The 13,147-nt window shown below is 40.2% G+C and overlaps 1 protein-coding gene across 7 annotated transcripts in view; it reads right to left on the bottom strand.

The window, feature by feature from the left end:
• Positions 1-453: 453 nt before the first annotated feature.
• SPHKAP (SPHK1 interactor, AKAP domain containing) overlaps positions 454-13,147 on the bottom strand; it is a 151,146-nt gene continuing 138,452 nt past the window's right edge. For all 7 annotated transcript variants that reach the window (XM_057503479.1, XM_057503478.1, XM_057503480.1 and 4 more), the window contains 3 exons: positions 10,947-10,999; positions 10,676-10,860; positions 454-2,333 (listed from right to left, as the gene is read on the bottom strand). In XM_057503479.1, coding sequence (XP_057359462.1) covers positions 2,190-2,333; positions 10,676-10,860; positions 10,947-10,999 — 382 coding nt within the window. In that variant the 3' untranslated portion in view covers positions 454-2,189. The remainder of the gene's footprint in view (positions 2,334-10,675; positions 10,861-10,946; positions 11,000-13,147) is intronic.

Below are 13,147 nucleotides of genomic sequence, written 5' to 3'. Positions count from 1 at the left end.
CTTCTCTACCTAATACCTCCTAGAGCTTCAGGCTGTGCCCCTTCAGTGCATTATTTATGCCAGGGCGGGGGTGGGGGGCTCCCAACCAATGTGATATTTGTCTCCCAGGTGACATTTGGCAAATTTGGGAGACATTTTTAGTCGTCATCACTGGGAGGAAGTGGTTACTGGCATCTGGTGGGTAAGAGGCAGAAGTGCTGCTGAACATGCTGCAAAGCTCAGAACGACCCCCTGAAGCCAACGCCGGCCCCAAATGTCAATGGCGCCAAGGTTCACAAACTCTGATTTACATGAATGTTACTGACCCTCACACGTTCATTCAGAGAACATTTGCTTATTCAAAAATTGAAAGTGAGGCAGCAAAATCTGTTTAAGGGATAATTTACCTTTATCCAATCACACTGTGTCTATTATTTCTATGAGGTGCGTAAAGATCTTGGAGAAAAGATGATCAACATTCGGCAACAAAAATTTATTGATTAGTTTGCAATGTTAGGTACAACATGTCTAACTTCATCACAGGGTTACAATCCAGTATTTGTGCTTTGTAGGATAAGTAAACATTCATTCGCGCACAACAGAAGTCTACACACAATATTCTGGCATTGCTTAAAAAATAAATATATTCTTTTCCATTTAGTAGCACAAAGAATTTGCAGTTTTGAGATGATGGATAAATTTTAACATTTGACATTTAGTTAATCTGTCTAATCAAACATAGCCTAAAATTGGACCATTTATGTAGTAAATGCCTAGTGAGTACGGGGAAGGACTCCTAGGGTAGGTGGTGGGGAGGGATGCATGGTTTACAAGGAAGCTTTCTCGACGTTTCAAGATGTGGATGCTGTTTAAGGCCAGTACTGATGGTGTAGAGCCTTGTGCACATTTAAAATGATGTCACAATCTTTAAAAATAGTGTAAAAGCATAGTACTTCAGGAAATCTTTGATAAACACCTTCTTTGATTAAGAAAATAAAAGCTAGTTTAGTTCATTTAGTTGAAGGGAAAGAAGACTTTTTAAAGAGAAGTTACTTTTATTTTTCAAAAGAATAAATCTGTTATTAAAATACTTAAATGTGATAAGGTTTTCTTTTTCCTCAATGAAATGCCAATATCTTTGATTCAAGAAGAGCCTATGATCCTCACCAGTTACGTCGAATGCTGCACCTGTCATTATAAATGTCATCCGAGTAGTGGGCTTGCTGTATGGGTACAAACACATTTATAATTAAACTTGACTGAGTGCAAGTGTTAATATATGCTTGAAGACAACAATCTCTTCGTATTTTATGAACCTCTAAGCTAACTCAATATATTATTTAAGATAATAATCTCTTCATAATTTACAATAAAAATAAAATGAAAGTTCGTATTTTATATAATTTAATACACAAGCAGACTTTCTCTCAAAAGACTTTTTTCTTTTTTTAAAGAAAGCTTTCCCTTAGGACAAGAAGTCTGTAATCATGTTACCTAAGCAATACAGAGATGGAAACAAGACAGTCTTCAATCTTTTGCTCTCCCAGCTGAATACCAAGGGTTTTCTGGTTAGCTAGGAACCCAGATACTGTTGGAGAGATGAAGACTATTTTTCAGTGAGTTGCAGTGAATAAATGAAATCCCCTCAGTAAAGAACATTGATAAATATACCTGTATTTCCATTAATATCCATTGATACTGGTTTGAAGGTGGAAATGTTTTATATCTGAAAATTTCTCACTTGTATCTTAAGTATTTACCTGGGCTGACAGCCCCTTAATCTGCTCAAAAATGTAAAATAAAGATTATAGCATAGTTTAGATAGTTTTGACCAGTGACTTTTTTTTTCCAGTTGATTTACATAATTGGAGACATTATGTATTTTATTACTAAAAATATGCAAGTATAAATTTTCTGGTAGTTTGGGCATAGCTATACGCTTTTAATGTGGGCCCCCTTAAAATGTCTGTGTTTCCAGCCATTTCAGCACAAGCTCTTCTGAACTCACCCACAGGTTGTATTGATGTGTACAGACCTCTACTGTACTTTTCCTCAGATTTATTCCTTGCGCAGTAGCCTTGAACAGCAGGTTTTTTATAGCACTGATAAATGTGATGGGATGTTTTGAGAAAGTTTAGAGCATTTAGAGCAAACCACTGTCACCTAAGCTGGAATGGGGGGAGGGAGTACTCCGGCAGGCTGCCGCTGCCTTAGCCCAGTTCCAAGAGCCAGTCGAAGAGACTTGGGGTCCCAGCCTTCCGCTCCTCATGCATTTTGCAGTACTGAACAACTGCGTGAAAGATATCTCCCACTTTCCAGGACTTCTGATGGACCAGCTGCACGACATCTAAAAACTAAGATATAGCAGAGTTAGGACTCACGTACCATGGAAGATCTGCAAAGTCATCTCATTCAACCATTCTTCCAAACTCAATGGCTCTCCGGGCTATTTCTGAGTATTTCCAGGGATGGAGGCTGTGTGCTAGGACAGTCTATTTCCTTTTTAGACTGTTCAGATTGCTAGAGAGTTCTTCCAGTTGAACTGGAATTTTCCTCACAGCAGTTGCCATCCATTGATCGTGAGAGACTGGATGGAATACTTCTTTCAAGAGTTTTTGAGATATTTGAAGTTTCCTCAGGTCTGCACTCTGGGACAGGACTGTATAGTGTGGCTCCCAGTCCCTTTTATCTACACCACAAATAACCTCTCACTACATATGTACATCTAGGCCAAATATGCCAAGTGCTAAAGTTTAGGGCAGAGTCACCAACTGGTTCCTCACTCCGTTGGGAAAGGCCCCCTCCCTTTCAACAAATGTTCAGAGACACTGGCTTTCCACTGTGACAAGAAAAGGAAAGATTGTGGGAAAACCCCTTCGATTCGTCGCCTGGTTTTTGGTGCCAGTTTCCACTGGTCACGATTTAGAAAGAACGTTTTTGTCTGCAGGTGGCCTGTGAGGTGGGCAGTGGGAAGGAAGATGGGGAAATCATTATAGATCATTCCTCTCATGAAACTGGGATGAAGCCCAGCATGAAGGCCTCTCAAACTCCTTAGTCAGATACTCTTAAAGAAAAGTAACACTTAGTAAGAGCCAAAATCTGTAGGAGGTACGTTCGTGCATGTGATCTCATTCAATTCTGTCAGCAACCCCGAGAAGCAGCATTTTTAGATGGAAAATTGAGGACTGGAGAGATGAGAAGTTGGAAGCATGATCACCTTTCTAACACTCTGGCCCAATGCTCTTTCTACCACAGCACCTTATTCGTTTGGTGATAGGAGAATATGGCATTGATATTTATTTGGAACCCTGAGAGAAAGGGAAGGCTGGGAATCTGATATAATTTTACGAGGAAAAAAGACCTATTTGTTATGAAGATGAGGGCTGTGGTTTAGTTACTATTTCCTCAGTATTTCCTTCTAGAATTTTTTTGCTCTGTTCTTTTTTTCATTTTCATTTAGACTTTGGAGATCAGCCAGAAACTGGAATGCTAATTTCGTTTGTCTTTTTCCCTCTCTCCAGCTTGAATTTGTTAATTCATTTCAATTACTAAGAACTTGTCTTATAGAGAGCTGCTATTAAATTATACTTCTTCTCCCAGCTGTGATGGCACCAACTATTTACAGTTACAGAAATCAGTGCTTTATTGTACTCACTTGCCTTGTGTTGGCTGAATCAGAATAAAGCAATTTTCTAGACTGGAAAATGAAATACTGAACTTTAATACATGGAAATATAAACATTATCTCAGAGTTTTGGGAATATGTAGTAAGAGAGACAGATGGGAGGCTGATGGCAACTGTGTTATAGACAGTATTCTCTGGGGAAAGACAACATCTAAGCCATCTTTTAATACCTTGTCCCTGCACCTAATAGATGCCCAGTGGAACTCTGCTGAATGGCAGAAGGAATGAATGACCAAATGTGAATCAAATACATTCAAAAGGATCATGAAGACTATTTGAAATATGAAGTGACATCTGTAATTATTAAGGATGAACCCTGCCTAAATATTCGTTCTTGAGTTTTATGTAATGTATTTGCACATATATAATTTAAAAATAAACATGCATACTTTGAGGGCTGTTTACTCAATAATTTTGTATTGATAGAATGCTCCACAAAAGTAGTTGGAGACTGTGGATCTAGGCAAAGGTAAACAGATCACTCCTACAGTAATCAAGGAGCACAGTAAAAGCTGGTTGTGGGGCGTGTCTCTTACTGCACTGTGATTGCCACTGGGCACGCAGGTCCTAGGGATGGGATCCCCGGGAATTCTCTTCATGGTTCACTCTGACAACAATAGGTTAGCTCCATTCAGCTCCACCCATCTCCGTGATGGAATTTCTGGGACTGTCAGCTGTCTGGAACCCCTCACAATTCTGCTTAGCTCTCTGTCTGTCAGATTCCTGAAATTTTAGAGAACTTGATCCTTTAGGTTAAGGTTTTTTTAAAAATGCAAATGCCCTCAGATGGGGGAACATTCCCAGTGGCAATTAGTAATTTATGGAAATAAAAATAATTTTGTGAGCTGTTACTTCTGTCTCGGTGTGGATAAATGATCCAACGCATGTTTTTTGCTGGACAAAGTGGTAAGAGCGTAAGGCGTCAGAGAAAGGGGAAGGAAGGCTAGGGTATTATGGCGTGGTTTGATTAATCAGACTTTTCCAGCTCTTCCTAGATGTCTGAAAAGCAGGTGCTCCCAGGGGAGAAGGCTGGCATTTCAAGTTTCTGAGGTCTCATTGAGAGGAGCCCGTAAGTTGAGCCTTCAACTTCTTTTCAAGATTTATCTCAAAGGTCACCAGTGGCCTTAGGCCAGACTCATCCCTTGAGGGTGTCTCCTCCACCTTAACGTGTCTCATAAAGATGCGGTCAACATAAAGTAAACAGAAATAAAAAATTAGCATTAGCGCCTTTCTTTTTTCTTTCTGTAAACCCTCGCTCACTAGGCTACCACTTCGCTCCCGACTTTTATCCCTGAGTCATTGCTCTGTGGGAGAATCCGCGTCTGGGGCAAATGCTAATATTTGCTGAGCCCTTCCCAGAAGGCTTTCTGACTCAGACCTTTTTGGAAGTTCAGTATTAGCCTCTTTCTATCTATTTAGGACTTGCTGAGGGAGGGTCTCCCAGTAGTGGTGATGACTACGGATGTTGTTGACTGACCCAAAGTTGTGAACATGCCCCACCAGTGCGGCCACCCTGCCAGTAGTTGGTGGAAGGACCACCCGCTAGAAGCTCTCCCATGATTTCTAACTCCAGGCTGATTTCCTAGAAAGCAGCTTTTAAAAGTGATGTGACTCCACTAAATACAGTCTGCTCTGAGGCTGTGCTGACCTCATCTCAGACATCTAGACCGTGAAACATTTGCTGAGCTGGAAAGAGGGAAGACCTTACATTTCTTTTCTTCCTTCATTTAAAAATAATTCTAGATAAAAATGAAGCTAATATTGTGAGGAAGCCAGAAGAGGACATTCCAAGTTCATTGCTATAGCCCTTAAAAACCACATTGTATTTAGCAGTTGGCCCTGTAACCTTCACTGTGCCTATCTGTGTTATTGCCTTGGTAATCTCATAATCAGCTTTAGTATGTCAGGGACCTGGGATTTACTTTCCAATGCATTAAAAAATGAAAATAAAAATGTTTCATTTCCTGCCATTTCACAATCATTAATAATTAGGTTCCCTTCCTATATATCATAGTCTGCATTTCCTTGAGCCGATGTTTGTCTTAGGAAACCAGAAGACTTTATATCCTGTGATAGGGTATCATTGATAGACTCATTTGAAGAAAAGTATCACACGGTAGAAGACTTTTATATTCTGAGGTGCATTTACTAGTTCAACTGTTTACAAAATCATATGGTAGAATTTATGGAAGTTGCTGCCAACTGCATGGTTTTTTGGAAACATTCAACTCAGATTTTTGTAAGCAGTTATCTTCTTTAGGCTCCAAGGCACAATTCGATTTCATTAAGCGCAAGTGAGTCAGTCCTTATATTGCTCCTGCACTTACAGTCTGTAGAGCCATGATTCTCAGTCTTGGTTGCACCCTGGAACCACCAGAGACCTTTAAAAAAACCCAATGCCCGAGTTTCACCTCAAGAGGAGATTCTGATTTCATTAGCCAGAACATCAGGGTCTGTGCAACCTCCCCAGGTGATTCTAAGACACACTCAGTTTAAGAACCATGACTAAAAGGATTCAATCCAAGACAACTTCTTATGTTTACAAATGAAGAGACTTAGTATTTATTACAGACTGAATGTTGGTGTCTCCCCCACCCCCAAGCCCATAAAATAGAAGCCTATGCCCCAATGTGATGCTACTAGGAAGTGGTGGCTTTGGGAGATAAGTAGGTGAGTAGATGAGGTCAGGAGCACGGGGCTCCCATGCACACACTTTTAAGAAGAGGAAGAGATACCAAAGCTCGCCCTCTACCGTGTGAGGACCCAGGGAGGAAGAGGCCCCTCACCAGGAGCTAAATCTGCTGGTGCCTTGATCTTGGATTTACAAGCTTCCAGACTGTGAGAGATAAATGTCTGTTTAAGCCACTCATCTATGATCTTTTGTTAAGTCAGTCTGAGCTAAGGCAGTTTCTAATTCTTCCTTATTTTTCTTTCCTTTTTTATGCATTTCTTCAAAAGTGAAACTTTCAGTGTAGTATTTGGGGGACAGTTATGCTAGCCGTCAGTAACACCGTGTTCTCTCCCATTCTCTTTCCACTTTGCATAGAGAATGGAGAGGAAATTAGAGGTGAGGATGCCTCTCTTCTGATCCTTTTTTGTAGGAAGTAAGCATATGTTTCCTCTGCTCCACACACTGCTTCCAAGAAAAGGAAGTAATTCTGAAAGCAGGCTTAAACATGAGAAAAGTATGCCACTTACTGTACCAGTCATCAGCCCACACTAGTTCACAGAAGCTCATCGACTTTAAACAGAAGAAAAAGAGCCAGAGAGTAAGAATGCTTTGGGTCCAAGAAAACAGGCGAATTAGCCAATCGACATCATTTTTTAAAACTAATTGCTTTCATGATTTTTTAAATTTACCTTAAATTAAGTAGATTAAACTTAACTGAAGTCAAGATCATTATGAATTAAATTTACAAACTATCTCAGATTGTCAGGCATTAGGATACTCAGCAATCTTTCCCCTATCATAAAGACCACCTCAAGTTCAGCCACTCCTTCAGGGTATTTCTTAAGGGAGGGTGTCTCAAGCTTTAGTGCTCACCAGAGCACTTCAGAGAAATTGTTAAAAATGTATATTTCTGGGCCCCACTCCTAGAAAGTGATCAGGGCCAAGAGAGGACCCAGGAATGTGAATCATAAATAAATGTCCCAGCTGATTATGTGCATTTCGCTCACAGTCAAGGTATAAGGAATACTGTTTTCTGTATGCTTTTCATCTCCCTTGACTAGAAGGTCCCATCATATTTCGAAGTTGTTCTTTACAACTTGATCCCCTCTTGGTTCATATTCTCCCTACCTTGCATCCTTCCTGGACTAGAATATGAACTCCAAGAGGACAAGAAATTTTATCTCTTTTGTTCCCTGTTTCTCCAGAGCCTAGAACAGTGCCTGGCATTTGTACATGCTTGGTATATATTGGATGCATGTTCCGAGTGTACAGCTGTCATGTGGACACAGCATTTTAATGAAGAGAAAATGCCCTGTGGAAGAGAAAGCTTGAAAATGAAAGTGTCATTTATCAAAGAGGAGGGACAGTACATTTGGACACCCAGGATGCTGGAATTTGCCTTTTGAGTTGAAGAAGGACTGGAATTCATTGTAAGCTGGCTGTAAGTGCCCTCCACCTAACCCTAAGGTCAGTGGGGGAGAGGTGAGCTGCGTCAGTATTCATCATGATCTCCTCCCTTTCAGCTCATGCCTGCATTTCCACAAGACAGGAGGGTTTGTGAATTGGAAACACCATAAAGGGAGACATATTAATTTAGATAAATTAATTTATCCAAAAAATTCAGAATTCACACAAATAGGGACTCAGGGTATACATCTGTGAATGGTGTTTAATACTTGAGTGATGGTGGGGAAATGACATTTCTGAACTTTAAATAGAGACACATCTTTAACCTTCTCCAAGCTGATGAGGAGCTAATGAGACCCTGCCGCTCATGTGGGACACAGCCTTAGTGGGAGGCCACAGTCTCTTCCACAGCACTTGAGAATGGCCGCTTAACTATCCGGCTAATTAGAAAACAATCAGAATGAGGCCTCCCATTGCACTATCGATAAAAGAAAGGATGTTAAAATTTTGCTGAAGGGTTTGCTTTATTTAACCAGGTCTGTCTCACCCAACAAACTGCCCATTTATGGAGAAGCCACTGTGTGCAGAGAACCCTCACTGACAATGAAAAAAAGAATTAGAAGATGTTTTCCTGGATAACACTAGCAGAATGTTTGTTTTCTCAGAAAAGTAACTATCAGCAAAGACAGCCATTCTCTCCGAGAAATGAAAATCAGCAGGGATAAGCAAATATCAAGTCAGGGCATCATTTACATAATCAAGATGTTAGTGACCCACTCTTGTCCTTTCACCCAATGGGGATTTATGAGACATATATTCATATAGGGTATTACATTGTTTCTTCAAAACGGTGGGTTGTGTAAACATGTACTCCATTAAGAGAACATCTGGAAATGTGCTGTGCAATGCTGCAGAGGTAAAGTTGGAAACCAATCTGTCTTTCATGTTGCCCAGGAATCTGAATTTGCCTGTGAATGTTCTTGGTCTCCAACCTATAGCAGGGCTATCTTTGGGACTGTGTATGGCAAGAAGGAAGGTTCAAACATGGAGTGCTCTTTTGCTCCACTCTTTGCACTGGGCAGGCTGGGTGTTAAGATGGAAGGAGAACTTATCAAAGAGTTAAATTAACCACTCATCCCCTTGCCATCAAAGGTATCACAAGTATAGGATAGTATCTAGATTCAGATGGCTTAGAATGGTAGGTAGTCCTAGGCACAAATAAATACAGATTACTGGTTGGAGAGAAAAGTTGATGTTGGAGAGGGTGTGGAAAATGAATTAGGTCTCCTTTTCAATTTTTCCAGTAGCCAATCTCATTGGCTAGTAATGCAGAGTTGGGAAAGCAGTTCTAATTATGATGTGCATGGGCAAGATGGTAAAGGATCTTTCATTTCAGGTTGCTAGACTTTCTCAGTGAGAATTAAGATGCAATTACACATTTAAAAAAATCCAAATGGTAACTCCAAGGCAATTTAATTTGAAACAGACACACATAAGAGGTATTTGTGGAGAATATCTGGGTTCCAGGACTGGGCCCAGCCATTGCTATCTGAGGACTACCACGCAGACCAAGCTATCTGAGCCCTGATTTGCACATTAGTTAAAAAGGGAAAATAATATCCATTCTACCCTTCTTATAGGGTTGTTGAAAAACAAGTATAATGAATAGGTAAAGGTACTTTGTGATAATAAGATGCTAAAAAAATGCATGGTGACAGTGATGGGCAGGATCCTAAAATGGCTCCCAAGATTTTCTGTACTGATCCTTGTAACAAGAATAGGATGGGATAAGGGAATATGCCCTTATTATGTTTTCTTACATGGCATCTTCAGTTAATATTGGGTTAATCAAAGAGGAAACTATCCCACATGAACCCTTTGAAAACAGAATTTTCTCTGGCTGGTACAGAAAAAAAAGTGAAGTTGACATCATGAGAACATGGAGGGGGCCACAGACAAGGAGGGTGGGCAGCTCCTAGAAGCTCAGAGTGGCCCTTGGCTGACAGCCAGCAAGGAAACAAGGACCTCAGTCCTACAACCACAAGGAACTGAGTTAGGACAACAACCTGAACAAACTTGGAAGCTTTCCTTCCCCACAGTTTTTAGATAAGGGCCCAGCCAGGTTGATATCTTGATTTCTGCCTTGTAAGTCCCTGAGCAGAGAACACAGCAGAATTCACCCAAACTTCTGGCAATAGCTGGGTGGTGGTGTTTTAAGCTAGCAAATGTGTGGTGGTTTGTTATAGAGCAATAGAAGACTTACAAAGTCTAATTCTTATTAATTTGAAAAATTTTAAAAGAAGCATCTTATTAAATTATGGAAAATTGAGCTTGAAGACATTGGCAGATGGATTCATGTTTTAATCTTAATAATTGAGATTCCAGAACAGTTAGTGGTAGGACTTAGAGACAGGGAACTAGAGTGATAGCTGCTATTAATTTAGAGGTTGTCTAAGGATCTATTGCCTAGCTTTCTATTTCTGGTAGGTGGAGAATGATAGTGAGAAAGTTCATCTAATGCAAACCTGTTCAGCAGGGAATTAAAAATGCCTTCTCTTTGTCTCCATGCCACAGTCTGTTTTAAATATCAGTGTGGCCTCCCTTTGGTTTCTAGTATATACCTTTTATTAAGTGAGTGTTATGCAGAGGTTGGTTTCAGAGCAAGGAAACTTAAAAAAAAATCCAGACTTGTTGAAAAAGTTCCCATTTCCTCAATTTACTTTCTCATCACCACCAACTACCTGAAACAGAGGGTCAAAGAAACAGTTATCATGACTGTTTTAATGCAGGTGGGAGGTTTCAAAGTTTTCGTCACAGTTCAGTCCAGACACATAACTCAAATTCAAAAGGACTAACCAGGCACCTACCTACCAAGCCTACAGGAGTGATAAAAACACAAAGCTTTATTGATCGCCACACATGGGACATGATACCTTTTCGATTCTGCTTTCCTGAGATTTCTTGAAGTAGATGGTGGGGATGCCGAGTTCAGAGGCTGCTATCCACTGCAGCGTGGCTCGGAGCTCCGTGTCGGGACACGCAGGCTCCAGGTCGAAGTTGATCACCAGAAGGCTCCCCTGGCAGCTGGCTGCTCCTGCTGGCACTCCAGGGCCACGTTCTGTACACAGACATGACCAACACTTAGCCGAGTTCCACAGGGAGAGTGCAGGCAAATTGTGTCAAAATTACAGGAACGTGGCTTACCCTCTATATTTTCTGACTGTCCTTTAAGAATCTCCTTTTCTTCTACTAATTCACTTTGGGAGAAAACAACAGTATATGGTTGGTAATGTTTAGAAGAGTAAGCTGTAAATGGAAGATGAGGCAATGGGTCTTACTGATCTAAAAGCTTCGGAAGTTCATTCTAGATTTATCGTTTTCATTGAGTGAAGTTAACCCTGGGGAAATATTGTGGCTATAATGTTGGACTATTGGGTGTACAATAAATATCCCCTGCCCTTAAAAGAAAGTTTGGACAAACTGTTTGGTTTTAGTTGGGATAATTGGTATGGGAGGTTCTGAGAAATGTGTCCTTAATTCTCTTCAACCTCCCTTCCATAGACCTTCACAGGTTTCAACAGTCAAGGAGAGATTTTGTAGGTCTGATTTGAGGATTTATCCTTCTGTATTTAACTTGTCATTTAAAGGACCATATGTTTCTATCTTAATACATGGATTTTTTTTCTATATATTGATAGCAATGTAAACTTGCATTTTAGTCTAGGAAAATATTTTTATAATGCATTTGTCTTTGATCTGAAATAAGGGAAAAGTCAATCAATGAACTGCAGAACTTGAACTGCACAATAATGCATCTCAATTAGCTGAAAAAGTTTTTTCTTTTTATTGGGAGGCTATGTCAGGCTAGAGATGGTTTGGAATTACAAGCTCATAACTGAAGTGAGTATTTCATTAGATATGATCATATGTATTATTTGGGATGTTTTCATATAGTGAGTACTTATCAGGGAGACTTGTATATAGTGACCAGACTCAGAAAATGAATCTAAAACATGTGGGCCCAACAGCTGAAAGGAAGTGACCATCTTGGGAAGCCTGTGCTTGTGGTTGTCCTATGTTTTTGTCCTGTCTGGAAATTAGATTACAGATGGTCTTGAAAATGGATCTTTCTATAAGGGTGGATTCTCCATTATATTCTCTGTTACTGCTAAGATCTGACTGATCGAGCCCATTGCATTCCTGATGTTGGGAGAGAGCACAGCTGTTCTTTCAAACACTTTTTGCAGAAGCATGGCCAGTTTCCTAAGGGTCTAGAGTTTCTGCAGATCTTTGTGTGAGTGAAGGAAGTGAAATGACATACGGGGTACAATTCCTGTTATTAAGAAGCTGCAAGACGCTGATATGGGTGGTGGTGGTTTTGTTTTTCTGTGAATACAAATAGTCTCTGAGGTTCCTAGGTTCATGCCAGGGAGAAACAGGGGAAAAGTAGCTAAACAAATGTTTCCTGAAGGAGGAAAATACATTTACCCTAAAGTAGTTTTGTTTGTTTTATTTTGGTTTTTCCTTTTAGAAAACAAAACAAAATCCAGATAGTGCATATGTTCATCTCTATTTGTGACTAATGGTCATGTAGAACAACAAAAGATGCATTGCATTGCAACCTCCAGTCACTGAGGACTCCTCCCGCAGGCAGGATACCTGACTGCATAGTGAAGCAAAAATGCTTTAGCTATGACAGTAATTGAGGAAATTGGTCAGGGAGCAGCTTTGGCTGTATACTTCATTTTCACATTTCTGAAATTTCAGAAATCTCCAAATAATAAGCTAAGTCACAATGGTCAAAAATTGATTTCTATTCATTTGATTTCCTAGAAGAATCACGTAGTACTGATTTCATGTCCCCTCCCTTTCTGCACATTTTATGTTATACATATTGTACTTCTATACATGCTCTTCTCCCCTTGGTCTGTTAGAAGATCCTGATTTGTGCGGACCTGAGTCAGGGTATTGCAGTGATGTATGTCCATCACAGCACTGCTTGGTATTAGGCACTTTTAGTAGTGATAAGCCCAGGTGTCTACAAGTACAGTAAAAGCCATTCACAGTATATTCTATTGAGCAATAGTCTTTGTTGGCTGGCATGGTACAACTTAAGAGATTTTTGCATCTCTGTGTCCACCTAAGTAAAATGATGAGAATTTCTGATTATATGAATAAACTTTATCCAAAATGATTCTATAGGGGGCATATTTGAAATCCAGAAAGGAGGTGGTGGTAGAGTGGGGCTAATCTGGGCCTGAGCTCTTGCTCCAGTGACACAGAAGCACATGTGCCTGGGAACCACGGCCGTACAGACATGATGAAATCGGAGGGTGGGTCCAACCTGAATGATCAAAATGGATTGCCAGATGGAATTGGAGTAGTGGTCTCACAAGCACTGCATC

Source organism: Manis pentadactyla, chromosome 6, assembly GCF_030020395.1.
Source record: "Manis pentadactyla isolate mManPen7 chromosome 6, mManPen7.hap1, whole genome shotgun sequence".
Taxonomy (NCBI): Eukaryota; Metazoa; Chordata; class Mammalia; order Pholidota; family Manidae; genus Manis; species Manis pentadactyla.
This window is presented reverse-complemented; position numbering and strand designations above follow the sequence as displayed.